Source organism: Bison bison, unplaced genomic scaffold (genome assembly GCF_000754665.1).
Source record: "Bison bison bison isolate TAMUID 2011002044 unplaced genomic scaffold, Bison_UMD1.0 scf7180017864057, whole genome shotgun sequence".
NCBI lineage: Eukaryota > Metazoa > Chordata > Mammalia > Artiodactyla > Bovidae > Bison > Bison bison.
Genome location: NW_011494629.1, coordinates 2,661,855 through 2,678,592, shown reverse-complemented (window position 1 = coordinate 2,678,592; position 16,738 = coordinate 2,661,855). Strand labels below are relative to the sequence as shown.

General features: G+C 44.0%; 1 protein-coding gene across 1 annotated transcript in view; it reads left to right on the top strand.

The window, feature by feature from the left end:
• The window catches only part of WNK2 (WNK lysine deficient protein kinase 2), a 151,298-nt gene that overhangs the window by 75,120 nt on the left and 59,440 nt on the right, over nucleotides 1-16,738 (top strand). The window contains exons 12-18 of the mRNA XM_010836061.1: nucleotides 2,074-2,367; nucleotides 2,928-2,977; nucleotides 3,765-3,933; nucleotides 4,020-4,136; nucleotides 4,495-4,665; nucleotides 4,936-4,981; nucleotides 5,475-5,594. Coding sequence (XP_010834363.1) covers nucleotides 2,074-2,367; nucleotides 2,928-2,977; nucleotides 3,765-3,933; nucleotides 4,020-4,136; nucleotides 4,495-4,665; nucleotides 4,936-4,981; nucleotides 5,475-5,594 — 967 coding nt within the window. The remainder of the gene's footprint in view (nucleotides 1-2,073; nucleotides 2,368-2,927; nucleotides 2,978-3,764; nucleotides 3,934-4,019; nucleotides 4,137-4,494; nucleotides 4,666-4,935; nucleotides 4,982-5,474; nucleotides 5,595-16,738) is intronic.

The following is a 16,738-nucleotide window of genomic DNA, read 5'->3' as shown; positions in this document are numbered from 1 at the left end:
CCCCTTAGCACATAAGGGGCTCACAGATCTCTGCTCCTTCTCAGGACCTTCACCTGGGTAGCAGAGTGGGAATGGGCAAGCAGGCAGTGCTGTCCCATGACTGCAGCGTCTCACCCGTTGTGGGGAATGTCTAATGTTCTTCTTACTTCCCAGCATGTGTTAGGAGCCTTGGGGACTGGGCTGACTAAAAGCTTCGCTGTCGGTTCCTTCCCAGGTGTTGGAGGAGCTGTCTGTGGGGGCGGAGGGTCCCTGGCCATGCTGGGCATTGTGGCATCTGCCCTCACGTGGATAGAGTTGGCAGTCTTGGTGCAGCCACGTCAGCCCCTCCATGGGTGCTGGAGAGGCTCACACTGCTTATCTTGTTACCTGCCAAAGGAAAGTAGGTGGACAGCCCCCATCTCTGCAGTCAGCAAATGAGGAAAATGGGGTTCTGATGGGGTCTGTTGGTGATGACCTAGGCCGTGTTGAGTGTACATGGGCCACTGGTCCTAAGGTAGTCATGGCAGACAAGGATGCTGTCTCAGAACCAGATGAGGGCCATGGGCAGCTTGTCGAGCTGCCAGTGAAGAGACACACCCCTTGCTGGCTGGGAGGACCTCCCTGTGGCTCCACACACCTGCACAGCCCATGCGCGTTTTGTAACTATAAGCCTGTTACCCAGCCTTCTGTGTGGAGAGGAGCTGGCCTGGGGCTCTCACCTTAGGGGCAGGGCTCTCACCTGGGCATCCTCTTACCTAGGGAGCCTCTTACCTAGGGATCCTCCCACTTGACCCCGCCTTGGCTCTAAGCCTCAGTGGCCATGTGCCAGTGGGCATGTCCTTTGCCTTTTAAGTTCAGGCTCCTGCCCTTTTGATTTCATTGTGAAGATTCATACTGAAAGTGTGCTACGGGGCCAGGTGTCCCCCTAACTCATTTTGCACTGAATCCATTCTAGAATGAGGCACTGTCATAAGTATGCATGGATTCTCCTGGATGTTTGTCCCTGATTTTGAGAAGGGGTGATTTTCATTGCCCAATAGGCTGGTGCTTGTTTCAAAACCAGTGTGAGGAGGCCCATCGTCAGTCCAGTGCCCTGACTGAGCGACCACCTCCCTGATCTCTTACTTGGAGTAATACTGACTCAGGGCTCAGGGTCATCTGGGGAAAGCCAAGGGCTGAGTGGAGGCCTGGGGGTGTGTGGTATCATTGCAGGGCCTGTGTCTTGCGCCGTGAGCTGGCCCGGCACACTGCTGACACTGGGTTGTCTGCTTAGCTAGCAGCTGGAGAAGGTGTGGGTGCTTAGAGGTCACTGCCCAGGCCTGGTGGCCTCCTTGTGGTCTTGCCAACAGAGGGTCTGGAGTTTACTGATGAGCTAGGCTGGCTGCCCAGAGGCTTCCCTGTGCCAAGAAAGGACAGGCTGGGGCACCTGTCCAGGAGAGAAAGTTCCACAGCTAGGCTGTGGCTTTCACATCTCACTCCACATACCACATGTCTGATCAGTCTCATACTTGTAGGCCCTGTAGCAGGTCATTCCCATTCCCAACCTAAACCTCAAACTAGGGCCGTTTCAGGCCATGGCTCTCCTTCAACCTGTCTTAGCCTCTCCCCCGAGAGCCTTTAAAGAGGGAACAGGAGGGAATCTGGCCCAGTTTCTAAGTCACCCCATGGAAGGCTGAGGTCCACAGCCCCTCTTGCTCACGGCTGGGATTGGAACACAGGCTTTGACCTGACAGGAGGCTGGGGCGGAGTAGCACCGTGATCTGGCCCTGCAGGGTGGTGGCAGGGAGCCCAGAGAGGTGCTAAGTGTGCCGCACTTCAGCTTCTCAGCCTGACAGCAGCTGGAGGTTCATGGATGCAGTGCGGTTTTAGGTTTGGTTTTATACCCATGGGGACATGAGAGTGTCTTGTCCTTGGTTTTGCTAAATCTGCATACACGCACGCTGTGATTTGACTGTGGGGTGTGGGTGCATGGGGAGGTTCGTCCTCATCACTTGCTTACTCCCTTGGGTGATGGAAGCGCCTGCTTTGGTCCAGGACCTTCAGGGGAGGCGATGGCCCGCACCCCAGTCGCATCCCTGTCCCCTGTGTCCTCAGATCCTGCTTGGCCACCCGCCTACATATGCTGTGGATGTCACCACCCAGGTCGCCACAGTGCCTGCGCCTGCCGCCATTCTCTCCCCGCCTCTGCCGGAAGTGCTGCTGCCTCCTGTCCCTGAGCTCCTGCCTCAGCTCCCCGGCTCTCTGGCCCCCACAGTGATAGCAGCTCCTCAGAGCGTGCCTGTCCAGACCGCTGCGCTCCTGCCACCTGCTACCCTGCCACTGCCCAGTGGGCCTGGGATCCCTGGTCCCTGCCCGACCGTTCAGCTGACGGTGGAGCCAGCCCCCGAGGTGTGTGGCCCTCCCCTAGGGGCTCAGCCCCCAGTCCGTCACCTTGATTCCTGACCCCAGCCTCACTGCAGCCCTCCTGTGCTGTGACCTTGTGGCTCAGCTCCAGAAGTCAGGAATACCCTCAGGAAGGTGGAAGTGTGTGTCGAGGGACAGCCACGGGTGCTGTTCTTCTCCCTCTGCTGTCCCTGGATGGATTTTCCTTAATCACACATCCAGCTGGAGACCCTGATTTTTACACATGGATTCAGAGTCCTTTTCTTGGAGGCGATGGGAAGAATCTGTGCTAATTCTTCCTGGGCCATGTGCTCCCTCGTAGGGATGATCAAAGTGGGTTAACATGTTTGGAAAGGAGGTGGCCTCAGCTTATAGGAATCTGCTTGGCTCTAAGTGTTAAACATAAAATCCCTCGCTCCTGCCAGCCTGCACGTGATTTGCTCCCTGCAGTCAGAAGGGAGTGGGTGGCGGGCTGGGCGGTGATGGTGGGGAGATGGCAGACTGCACGCGGCTGTGTCGCGGGGGAATGAATGTGACCTGGCCTCCTTTCCGTGGTTTTATTTCAGGAGCAGGCCTCACAGGACAAGCAGCCCAGCCTCCCTCAGAGCTGTGAGAGGTAATGGCACACTTTGCCCGTGTATGTCAGATCTTCTAACAATGTCGCCCATTTCCAAGCCTGAGCTGGGGGAGCCTCAAGGAGCTCCTCTGGGGGGTTTGTCAGTGCTTGCTGTTGTTTGGTAGTCAGATACTCCCAGTTGTATTTCGGGTCCTGGTGCTGGTGTGCAGTGCTGAGAGCAGGGAGAGGCTATGGATGGATAGTCACCAGGTCCGGGGACTGTGGAAGGCTGGGAGAGCAGGGCAGAGTCCGGCCCACATCCCAGGTCTCCCAGCACCTCAGGCGTGGCCAATGTTGTGTTTAGGGAGGGAGCTGGTTACAGGAAGTGATCTTGTGTCCCACCCTCCTGGTCATGGCAGCACCAAGCTCAGTGCTCTGCAAACTCTCCTCAAATGCCACAGTAGCTCCACCTTGTTGATGTGTTCCCATTGCTGTTCAACAGATGGGGGAACCAAGGCATGGGGTGGGTTGTGTCTTAATCCTGACATATACTGTGAGCCGATTAAGTGTGATTCACAGGTCAGGAGCTGAGAAGACTTAGGTCCTAGGTCAGAAAGGTCATATGCCCCGTATGACCCCAGCACTGTCCAGGCCAGATATTACAGGGTTAGGAGGGGCAGTGGGCTCAGGGTCCCTCTGTTGTGCATGGGCAGCTTTAGACCCTCTGGGGTTTCCACCTAGCACACCCAGACAGTAAAGCTTCTGTTGGTTTTCTGGAAAGCCAAGTTTCCCATGTGAGGCAGGCTGGGTTCCCCTGGGTGCTGTAACATTCTTGGTTTTCATGTAGCTATGGAGGCTCTGATGTCCCTTCTGGAAGAGAGATGAGTGACAGCTGCGAAGGTGCATTTGGTGGGGGAAAGCTGGAAGGCAAGGCCGCCCGGAAACATCACCGCAGGTCCACGCGTGTGCGCTCCCGCCAGGAGAGGGCCAGTCGGCCCCGACTGACCATCCTGAACGTGAGTAGCCAGGCAGAGCAGGCCGGCAAGACAGGGTAGGCTGGGCACGGTGTCCTCCCTGGCCTCACTGCCTGAGTGTCCTTTAGGTGTGCAACACGGGCGACAAGATGGTGGAGTGCCAGCTGGAGACACACAACCACAAGATGGTGACGTTCAAGTTTGACCTGGATGGGGATGCGCCTGACGAGATCGCTACCTACATGGTGAGGCTGTCGTCATGCCTGTCGGATGAGCCCACGGCCCTTCCCCTGGGACTGTCTCCTTGTGTCGCTGGGCACATGCATGCCAGCCCCATTGAGGGGAGTACTGGTGCCAGCCTTGCTTGTCCTCCCACCTCTGCCAGTGGCTGCCTCTTGTTGATAGCACTGGGGCATCACGTGGAGGCCTGCTGTGGCTTCTTGCTGAACTGTGTAGCCCTGCTGTTGGTGACTGAGCTCAGTGGCCGTGTCTCCCCTCTTGGCTTAGTCCAGAGTAGAAACCAAATAAATCCATCAGTGAAGACGCTGTGCGGCCAGTGGCCTGAGGCACAGCCCCGCCAGCAGGGCTGATGTGTTGTTGCAGGTGGAGCACGACTTCATCCTGCAGGCCGAGCGGGAGACATTCATTGAGCAGATGAAGGATGTCATGGACAAGGCAGAGGATATGCTCAGTGAGGACACGGATGTGGACCGTGCCTCCGACCCTGGGGTGAGCCCGCCACACCTCAGCACCTGTGGCCTGGGTGCTGGGGAGGTAAGTCCCTGTTATGAGGTCCTGGGAGGGGCTGGGCCTACTTATACCCCAGCTCCAGGCTCTGCGAGTACAGTGCTGTGATGTGGCCTGCTAGAGGAACCTGTATGCCATGCAGTGTCGGGTGAGGTGGCCGGGAGGGTAGGTGCCTTCTGTCCAGTTAGAAATGTCCGAGCTCTTGAGGCCTCTTAGAGGATTTGAGACAGTGCTGTGCTCTGAAGGAAGTTCTTGTTCCATGCAGTCGGCTGAGTTCTGATCCTTCACCTCTTTCAGGAGAATCGCCAATCCCAAGCAAATGCCCCGGTGTACCAGCAAAATGGTATGTCTCCCTTCACGGCTGTCCCTGCCAATCAGACATGCCTTTGGAGGAGTCATGTCTGCCATTGTCCTTTCTCTGCTTCCAGTAGGCATTTGATAAGGGCCTCCCACTGAGCATATTGTACGGGTTTTGGCCATCACACTGGGGGGTTGCTGGAGTGTATGGTGAGCGTGTCCCCATCTGGGGACAGCTGCCCTGTCTGAAGAGCCATGTCTGGTCTGGGTGGGGACTGAGCATGATGTGGACTCACTGCCCTGCTGGTCCCCCAGCCAGCATTACCACTTCACTGATGTACTTCCGGTGACCTTGGAAATAAGCCCGTGCTGGGGGGACTTATGAGAGCCTCTAATGCCAGTGAGGAGCCCCCTGAGCGGGCTGCACATCCTCCCCACTGGTGTGAGATGAATTCCTCAAATCCCCATTATCAGGTCTGATATTGGCGGCGAGGGGTCACCTACTCACTCTCACCAGCTGCTTCTGTCCTTCTTCTTAGTCCTGCATACTGGGAAGAGGTGGTTTATCATCTGTCCGGTGGCCGAGCACCCAGCAGTAGAGGCCCCCGAATCTTCACCCCCACTTCCTCTGAGCTCCCTGCAGCCAGACACCAGCCAAGGTATGAGCCGCCAGAACTCCCAACCCTTCCTACTTGATAATTCTGTCTGTTTCCTGTATATTGCTCCACGTCAGCTCATGGTCCTCAGCCTGACTTGACTTGTGCTCATGTTTTGCCAGCATGTGCTGTGTCCCAAAGTGCAAAAGCCCCACCCTGCACTGTTACCCAACGCCCAGAGCAGTCTGTGGGGCTGCGTCCTTGTCTGTATCCCTGTCCCAGCTGTCCACCAAATAAGTGAAGTCAAGGTGGCACTTGGGCTTGGGCCTGTCAGTTACCGTCACAGTGCAGTTGAGGCACGTGGGTTGCATAGGTATATGCTAAAATGTCTCTGCCCTTGCCCTTTCCTACCAGTGTTTTTGCAGGAAAAATTCTCAAGGAAAATCAGAAAACATTTTGATATGAACAAGAATGAAAATGTATTAAAATGTGTGAGATGCAGCTGAAACAGTAATTAAAGGGAAATTTATAACAGTAAATGTTTAGAGGAAGAAAGAGGTCTCAAATCAATAACCCAAGTTTTCACCTTGAGAAGTTAGGGAAAACTAGAAAATCCAAAGCAAACAGAAGGAAAGAAATAAAGGTAAGAGCAGAAATCAATGACATTTGAGACAAAACAATAGAAACAATAGAAAAAACAATGAAACCAAACAGATAAACAATAGAAAAAACAATGAAACCAAACAGACAAAACAATAGAAAAAACAATGAAACCAAAAACGAATTCTTTGGAAAAAATAAATATGTTTGGTCTCTTGTAAGACTGACAGAGAAAAAAACACAAAATACCACTATCACTATAGACCCTGCATAAAGAGATGCTGATCATGGATTCATAGTCATGGACTATTTTGAACAAACCTACACACATTTATTTGACAACTTAGTTGAAACAAACTAACTCTATGAAAGCCACAAACTACTGAAACTCATCCAAGATGGGATAGATCACCTGAATACTCCTATACCTATTAACAAGATTGAATTAGCATCAAAAATATCTCCCAGATAGTTTCACTGTTGAATTCTATGAAACATTTTAAAAAGGAAATAACACCAATTCTACAGGCTAGTCCAGAAAATTGAAGAGAAAGGAACACTTTTCAAATTGTTTTATGAAGCCAGCATTGCCTTTATATCAAAACTATATAAAGGCAGTACCACACACACAAAAAAAGTGACAGACACTTTTATCTATGTTATCTGATATCCTAATCTTATCTATGTTATCTGATATCCTAATCTTATCTATGTTATCTGATATCCTAATCTTTCAAGGATATAGAAGGGAAGAAAAAACTCAGTAAAATGCTAAAAAGTCAATTCTAGCAATATAAAAAGAATATGCCATAACAAAGCAGAGTATATCCTAGGAAGGCAATATTCAAGAATCAACTAATTCACCATGTTAATGTCAAAGGGAATCTCATTTCCTTACAAAAGGAAAGGTACACGATCATATCAGTTGATACGGAAAAAGTATTTGACAGAAATACAACACCCATTCATGATAAAAATGCTCAGCAAGCTAGGGATAAAGGGAAAATCCTCAACTCGATAAAGGGCATCTACAGAAAACTGATAGCTAATATCGTGTTTAGTGATGAAAAGCGAAATGTGATTCCTCTATGGGGATCAAGGCATAGATGTTTAATCTTTCTATTTCTGTTCAACGTCACACTAGAAATATTAGATTCCAGATGAACAAGAAACAGAAATAAAAGGCATGTGGATTGAGGACTTTACTGGGAGTCCAGTGGGTGGAAATCCACGTGCCAATGCAGGGGACACGGGTTCAATCCCTGTTCTGGGAAGATTCCACTTGCTGCTAGGCCACTAGGCCCATGCACCACAACTACTGAAACCCAGGTGGCCTAGAGCCCATGCTCTGCAACAAGAGAAGCCACTGCAGTGAGCAGCCCACACCCTGCAACTACAGAGTAGCCTCCACTCGCGCAACTAGAGAAAACCCGTGTGCAGCAGTAAATCTGGCTATGCTGGCGTAGCCAAAGCAAATTTTTAAAGTCATGTGGAGTGAAAAGGAAGAAATAAAACTGTCTCTGCAGCTAGTATGATTTTACGTGGAAAAAATTCACAAGTATTCTAAACAGAAACAACTCTGAGAACCAATGAGAGAGTTTAGTAAGATCATAGGATATGCAGTCAACAACTAAAATAATTATGTTCCTATATGCCTACAGTGAACAATTAAAAATAATATTTTGAAAGAATACTATTTACAGTAGCTAAAAAAAAAGATACATAGCTCTAAATTTAACAAAACATATACAGAATCTGTATAGTGAAAACTATAAAGTAATGATGAAATGAATTAGAGACGATCTAAATAAATGGAGAAGCATACTGTGTTTGTGAATTAGAAGATTCACCAGTAAAAATGTAGAGTTTTAAAGAATTTTTAAAGATTTCAGCAATTCTTCCCAAAATGTTATATAGATCTAATAGAATGCCAGTAAAAATTCAAATGGTAATTTTTGCAGATACAAACAGGCTGACTCTAAAATTTATATGGAAGTACAAAGGTATAGCTAAAGCAGTTTTGAAAAAGGCAGATGAAGTTGGAAGCATCATATTACTCAATATTAAGACCTTATAATGTTACAGTAACCTAGAAAGTATGGTATCAACAAAAGAATTGACACATAGATCAGTGAAAAAGAATATAAAGCCCAGAAATATATCCATAGAAATATAGCCATTTGCTTTTTTGACAAGGATGCAAAAGCAATTTTATGTAGAAAGGATAGTCTTTTCAACAAATGGTGTTGGACTGGTTGCTCATCCACATGCAATAATTGAACTTTGACCTATGCCTGACATCTTTATACAAAAATTAACTAAAAATTCATTGTATATCCAAACATAAAATATAAAACTGTATTATAATTTTTGGAGAAGAACTTTTGCAACCTGTGCCAAGGGAGTCTTTAGATCTAACATCAAAAGCATAATGCATAAAAGAAGAATGGATAAATCAGACATCATCAAAGTAAATTCTTTTGTGCTGTGAAAACCGCTGTTAAGAGAATGAAAAGATGATCTACAGACCGGGAGAAAATAATTGCAAGTTACATATTCAGCTTAGTATTTGTTCCCAAAATAAATAAAGTACTCTCAAAACTCCTAAGAAAACAGCTCAACTGAAGAACGGACAATGTACTGGAACAGACACTTCCTAAAGAGAATATAAGGATGGCAGTTAAGCACATTTAAAAAAATTAATGTCATTGACTACCAGGGAAATGCAAATAAAAGCCATAGCGAAGGATCATCACACACTTGTGAGAATGACTAAACTAACAATACTGAATTTTGTGTGGATATGGAGCAACTGGATCTCATGTTAGTGGGAATGCAAAATGGTACAGCTATTCTGGAAAATATCTAGTTGGATATTTTAAAAATCAAAGATATACTCAGTATATGACACAACGATTTCACTACTCAATCTTTACCAAGGAGAAATAAAAACTCATGTTTACTAAACACTTATATGTAAATGGTTATAGCAGTTCATTTGCATAATTGCCCAAACTGGAAACAACCCAAATATCCTGCAGTGGGTGATTGGAAGAACAGACTATGGCACTTTGAGAAAGAAACAAACAGTTGACACATGCAACAGCATGAGTGAACCCCAAAGGCATACTGAGTGAAGGAAATCTGTCTCAAAGCTGCATACTGGATAACCCTATTTTTAATGACATTCTCAAAAAAACTGTAGATACCAGATCAGTGTTTCCAAGGAGTTAGAGATAGGGGGAGAATGTGAGTATAAAGGGATAATAACACAAGGAAGTTTTTTAGGGATGATTGAATTGCTATGCATTATGGTAGTAATTATATGGATATATGTATGCTGAAGTTCTCAGAATTTTGCAGCTAAAGAAGTCCATTTTACTGTATGGTAATTTAAAAAGTGAAAAAAAATTTACATATATTGAAAGAAAGTATGTAACCTGGCAGATAATGAGGCAAGATAGCATGAAAGAAAAGCAGCAACAAGAACAGACAATAGAAGAGATCCTCAGACTTTTACTTTAGGTCACATTGGATAATAGGCACTGGATTTATTTTCCCTTAAAACAACTGAAAAAGCATGCAAAATATACGAAACTATATTTTTTAAAGACTTTGAACATAAAGGAGTGACTGACATTGATCCCTGCAAGACTGAAAACACTCGATGATCATTTCAGCTGACTGCACTGAGAAGGTTTTCACAATCCCAGAGCAGGGAGGGAGGGACCCAGGTAGAGTTCAGCAGATTTCCCATAATGAGGAGACTGACCTGAGAGTCTTGGGAAGCCCAGGGGCAAGAGTTTGTGGGTAGAGTTTTGGAGAGGAGAGAGCACAAAGAGGAAAGTCTCTGGATTGATAGAGGATTCCTTTTGATTGTTTTGCAGAGTGCTGTGTGTGAGGAAACTAGCTAATGCCAGGAAATGAACCACTCCAAGGATTAGAGGGAATGCTACTATAACTCATAGTAAGGGAATGTCTGTTTCTACCAGTTAGCTGGAAGGACTTATAATTCAAGGGCCACTGGGTAGAGGGCTGACAAGGGCCTTGCCTCTGTCATGGAGAATAATTAGCCCTAAATTAAAATTTGTTCTTGTCCTGCTGAACAAATCTTAAGAGCAAGATATCAAAAGATCAAGCCAGAGTAGCTTAACTGCATCTCATGGCAAAGAATGTTATTAGGAATACAAACTCATACAGTACCCAAGAAGGCAAGTTTTACATTGTCTGATATCCAACTGAAATTATCAAGTCAGGACAATATGAGAAAAATTCTTCATTCCCCATAGCTGACAAAGCTGTTAGGATTAGCAGACAGCCACATTAATACAGTTAATTACAGCTGTATTCCATTTGTCCAAAAAACTGTAGGAAAGAGATATAATTTATCATATTGATAAAGTAGTAAAGAAGCAGTCCATAAGATTATCTAAATAAATACAGAAAAGGAATTTCACAAAATTCAACAACTGGGAGTATCCTCTGCAAACTCTCCATGAACAATGTAGAGTTAAATCTGATAAGATATCTGTAAGACTGTTCAGTAAGAACTACAAAACAATGTGGATGGAAGTTAAAGACGTAAAGAAGTACCCTATTCTCAGGTCAGAAGACACAATATTATTACAGTTTTAATTCTCTCTCACTTGATCAATAGATTTTATGCAGCTGCCACCAGAATCCCAAAAGTTTTTTCTAGCAGTTGAAAAGCTGTGAAAATGTAAAAGCCATTTGGAAGTAAAAGAAATAGACTGCAATGCTAACACTAGCTGATTTCAAGAATTATTATAAAATCATAGTGATCAAGACAGTGCGGTGGTGGTGGTAGTGTTATTTGGTCACTTGAGTCATGTCCAGTTCTTTGCAACCACATGGACTGTAGCACATCAGGCTTCTCTGTCCTCCTCTGTCTCTCAGAGTTTGCTCAAATTCATGCCCATTGAGTCAATGATGGCTGTTTCACCATCTTATCCTCTCCCACCCCCTCCTCCTTTTTCTTTAAATCTGTCCCAGCATCAGGGTCTTTTCTGTTGAGTCAACTCTTTGCATCAGGTGGCCAAAGTATTGGAGCTTCAGCATAGTCCTTCTAGTGAATATTCAGGTTGATTTCCTTTAGGATTGACTGGTTTGATCTCCTTGCTGTCTAAGGGATTTTCAAGAGTCTTCTCCAGCACCACAATTCAAAAGCATCTGTTCTTTGGTGCTCAGTCTTCTTTATGGTCCAACTCTCACATCTGTACATGACTACTAGAAAAAAACCATAGCTTGGACTTACATGGACCTTTGTCAGCAAAATGATATCTCTACTTTTTAATATGCTGTCTAAGTTTTTCATAGCTTTCCTTCCAAGGAGAAAGCGTCTTTCAATTTCATGGCTGCAGTCGCTGTTGGCAGGGATTTTGGACCCCAAGAAAATAAAGTTGCCATGAAGCGATGGGACCAGATGCCATGATCTTAGTTTTTTGAATGTTAAGTTTCAAGCCAGCTTTTTTGCTCTCCTCTTTGACCCTCATCAAGAGGCTCTTTAGTTCCTCTTTGCCTTCTTTCATTAGAGTGGTATCATCTGCTTATCTGAGATTGTTGATATTTCTCCTGGTGGTGTTGATTCCAGCTTGTGATTCATCCAGCCAGGCATTTCGCATGATGTACATGGGAAATGATGTACACGCACATGATGTACTCTGCATATAAGTTAAATAAGCAGGGTGACAATATGCAGCCTTGTTGTACTTCTTTCCTAATTTTGAACCAGTCATGTTAGTTCTATGTTTGGTTCTAACTTGCTTCTTGACCTGCATACAGGTTTCTCAGGAGACAGGTTAGGTGGTCTGGTATTCCCATTTCTTTAAGAATTTACCACAATTTGTTCCAATCCACACAGTCAGAGGCTTTAATGTAGTCAGTGAAACAGAAATAGATATTATTTTCCTGGAACTCCCTTGCTTTCTCTATGATCCAACGAATGTTGGCAATTTGATCTCTGGTTCTTCTGCCTTTTTTAAACCTAGCTTGTACATCTAGAAGTTCTCGGTTTACAAACTGCCAAAGCCTAGCTTGAAGGATTTTGAGCATAACCTTGCTGTCATGTGAAATGAGTGCAGTTGTACAGCAGTTTGAACATTCTTTGTCATTGCCCTTCTTAGGGATTGAGATGAAAACTGACCTTTTCCAGTCCTGTGGTCCTGATGAATTTTCCAAATTTGCTGACATACTGAGTGCAGCACTTTAACTGCATCATCTTTTAAGATTTTAAATATCTCCACCAGCTTTGTTTGTAGTGATGCTTCCTAAGGCCCACTTGGCTTCACACTGCAGAATGTCAGCTCTACGTGAGTGACATGATGTCATTGTGGTTATCTGGTTCTTTCAGAGCTTTTTCGTATAGTTCTTCTGTGTATTCTTCCCACCTCTTCTTAATCTCTTGTGCTTCTGTTAGGTCCTTAACTTTTCTGTCCTTTATTGTGCCCATCCTCATATGAAATACTCCCTTGATATCTCCAATTTTCTTGAAGAGATCTCTGGTCTTTCCCATTCTATTGTTTTCCTCTATTTCTTCGTTGTTCATTTATGAACAGGAAAGTTCTTGTATCTCCTTGTTATTCTCTGAAACTCTGCATTCAGTTGGGCATATCTTTCCCTTTCTCCTTTGCCTTTTGCTTCTCTTCTTTCTTCAGCTATTTGTAAGCCTCCATAGACAACCACTTAATCTTCTTGTTCTTTGGGATGGTTTGGGTCACTGCCTCATTTACACTGTTACTAACTTCCATCCATAGTTATTCAGGCACTCTGTCTACCGGATCTAATCCCTTGAATCTACTCATCACCTCTAGAGTATAATCATAAGGGATTTGATTTAGGTCATACCTGAATGGCCTAAATGGTTTTCCCTACTTTCTTCAATTTAAGCCTGAATTTTACAATAAGGAGCTGATGATGTGAGCCATAGTCAGCTCCAAGTCTTGTTTTTGCTAACTGTATAGAGCTTGTCCGTCTTTGCCTGCAAAGAATATAATCAGCCTGATTTCAGTATTGACCATCTGGTGATGTCTGTGTAGAGTCTTGTGTTGTTGGAAGAGGGTATTTGCTATGATCAATGCATTCTCTTGGCAAAACTCTATTAGCCTTTGCCCTGCTTTATTTTGTACTCCGCCACCAAACTTGCCTGTTACTCTAGGTATCTCTTGACTTCATACTTTTGCATTCCAGTCCTTTATGATGAAAAGGACATCTTTTTTTTGTGTTAGCTCAAAAAGGTCTTGTGGGTCTTCATAGAACTTTTCAACTTCAGCTTCTTCAGCGTTAGTGGTTGGGACATAGACTTTGATTACCCTGGTGTTGAATGGTTTGCCTTGGAAAGGAACTGAGATCTTTCTGTCATTTTTGAGGTTTCACCCAAATACTGCAGTTTGGACTCTTCTGTTGGCTATGAGGGCTACTCCATTTCTTCCAAGGAATTCTTTCTCACAGTAGTAGATGTAATGGTCATCTAAATTAAATTCGCCTATTCTCATCCATTTTAGTTCACTGGTTCCTAAGATGTCAATGTTCACTCTTGCCATCTCCTGCTTGGCCACATCCAGTTTACTGTAATTCACGGACCTAACATTCCAGGTTCCTTTGCAGTATTGTTCTCTGCAGCATCAGACTTTGCTTTCACTACTAGACGCATCCACAACTGGGCATCGTTTCTGCTTTGGCCCATCCACTTCATTCTTTCTGGAGCTATTAATAATTGCCCTTCACTCTTCCCCAGCAGCATATTGGACACCTTCCAACCTAGGGGTTGCTCATCTTCTGGTGTCATATATTTTTGCCTTTTCATCCTGTCCGTGGGGTTCTCCATGCAAGAAACCACTCCAGAATACCGGAGTGGGTTGCCATTTCCTTCTCCAGTGGACTGCATTTTGTCCAGAAGTCTTCACTGTGACCCACCCATCTTGGATGGCCCTGTACAACATGGCTCATAGCTTCACTGAGTTACTCAAGCCCCTTCTCCATGACAAGACTGTAATCCATGAAGGGGTGGTATTGGAGTAATTACAGGTAAATAGAATAAAGAGAATTCAGAAATAGACACAAACACAGAGAGACACTTCATTTTTTATAAACAGATAAAGGACATTCAATGAAGAGAGAACAGGTTTTTCCAGTCTTGGAATAATTGATCATTCATATGTGAAAAATGAATATTAACCCATATTTAACACCACATACAAAAATCAACTCAAAATGGAATGTAACCCTAAATGTAAAACTGAAAACTGTGAAACTTATGGTAGGAAGCACAGGAGAATGTTTGTGTGACTTTGGCTTAGGAGATACAGGTATCCTCAAAGTGCTAAGGAAAATAAACATAAACCTTGAATCTCTACCTGGTGGTTAGCATGCTACATGAATTAAGAGGAGATAAAAATGAGAAGGCTTTAATACCTGCATATTGTAAATATAAGACAGGATATTTTTAAGCTAAACCACAGTGATGCCAGATGGAAGGTCAGAAATACAGGAAGGAATAAAAGTAATAGAATTCTAAAACATGGACAAGTCAAAAGGAGTGTTAACTGTTTAAAAAACATAATGTCTTCTGAGATTTGAAATATATTTATTGAGCTAAAGTATGTGAAAGTAAGGGCATATTTACCGGGGGAAGGGAATTGTATTCAAAGAGCTCCTGCATTCTTGCATTGTTAGAGAAGAGAGCCAAAATCAAGAATGTATATTGTAGTCTGTAGAATACTCTTTTGAGAATTGTAAAGTAGTAGATAATTTTCACACTCATGGGGGAGGGGTAGAGTAGGGAAGAATTTTTTAAAAACAAAAGGCAAGGAAGAAGAGAAAAAGCAACATTGAACATGATGGAAATATAGGAAATCATTTGTAAGATGGTAGTCTTAACCCTAGTAGATGAGTAATTAAATGTAAATGAAATAAACATCAAATGTTGTCAAATGTGAAAAAAGAGAACAAACTAATAAACTAAGATGTAAGACTACAAATGGTGATGAGTAAAGAAAAAAAAAGCATGCTAATACCTAAAGAAGGCTAGAGTAGATTGTTTTCTTTTTTTTTTTTTTCCTCTTGTGGAGTGGGCAGAGCCATGGGCCATGTAGGATCTTCCTTCCCTATGTGTTTGCATGCTACGTTGCTTTACTCATGTCCGACTCTCTGTGATCCTGTGGGCTATAGCCTGCCAGGCTCCTCTGTCCATGGAGATTCTCCAGGCAAGAATACTGGAGTGGGTTGCCATGCTCTACTCCAGGGGATCGTCCTGACCCAGGGATTGAAGCCATTGTCTCCTGCAGCTCCTGAACTGCAGGCAGATTCTTTACCCCTGAGCCACCAGGGAAGCCCCTTAGTTCCCTGACCAAGGATCAAACCTGTGCCCCTTGCAGTGGAAGTTCAGAGTCTTAATCACTGGGCTGTCAGGGAAGTCCCATAGAGTAGATCTTTTATATCAGACAAATAGACAAAAAAGTAATGATGAAAGATTCAGTTCTCCTAGAAGATCAAATAACTCCATATTTGCATGTCTTCAATAACACAGCCTCAAAATATATAAAGCAAAAATTACTAGAAATAAATGAAAAAAATCATCATGAGAGTTTTAACTTTTTGAATGTGAAGACAAAAATCAATTCAGAATATAAAGGATTTTGACAGTAGAATTAGCAGTTTTGTTTTATATGTAGGACACCCAATAGCTGAAGAATGCCCATTTTTTCAAGTACACAAAGAATATTTTAAAATTAGCCATAGTCAGGACACAAAGCTAATTTCAAATTTAAATGATTGAAATCATTCAATGCATGTTCTTTAACTACAATTGCAATAAGCTAGAATTTAAAAACAAGAAGATACCTGAAGTCTCCACAATTTGACAGTTAGGAAATGCATTTATCTCATTGAAGCAACAAAAAAAATTATAATGTAAGTTGTGAAAATATTCTGAATAATAATGATTTGAAAATCATGCAAATGAAACATTAATTATCAAAATGTATGGATACAGCTAAATCTATATTTTGCAGAAATTTTGCAGTCTCAAACGCACATTTTAGAAAGGAGAAAAGATTAGAAACAATCAAAATACATCCACTATAAAAAGTTAAAGAGAAAATTGAATGCAGTTAAAAGGAAGAAATAAAACAAACATGAATTAATGAAATACAAAATAAATATGCAGTAGAGTATCATTTCAGTTCAGTCGCTCAGTTGTGTCCAACTCTGCAACCCCATGAACTGCAGCACTCCAGGCCTCCCTGTCCATCACCAGCTCCCAGAGTCCACCCAAACCCATGTCCATTGAGTCAGTGATACCATCCAACCATCTCATCCTCTGTCGTCCCCTTCTCCTCCTGCCCTCAATTTTTCCCAGCATCAGGGTCTTTTTCAATAAGGCAGCACTTTGCATCAGGTGGCCAAAGTATTCAAGTTTCAGCTTCAACATCAGTCCTTCCAGTGAACACTCAGGACTGATCTCCTTTAGGATAGACTGGTTGGATCTCCTTGCAGTTCAAGGCACTCTCAAGAGTCTTCTCCAACACCACAGTTCAAAAGCATCAATTCTTCTGCGCTCAGCTTTCTTCATAGTCCAACTCTCACATCCA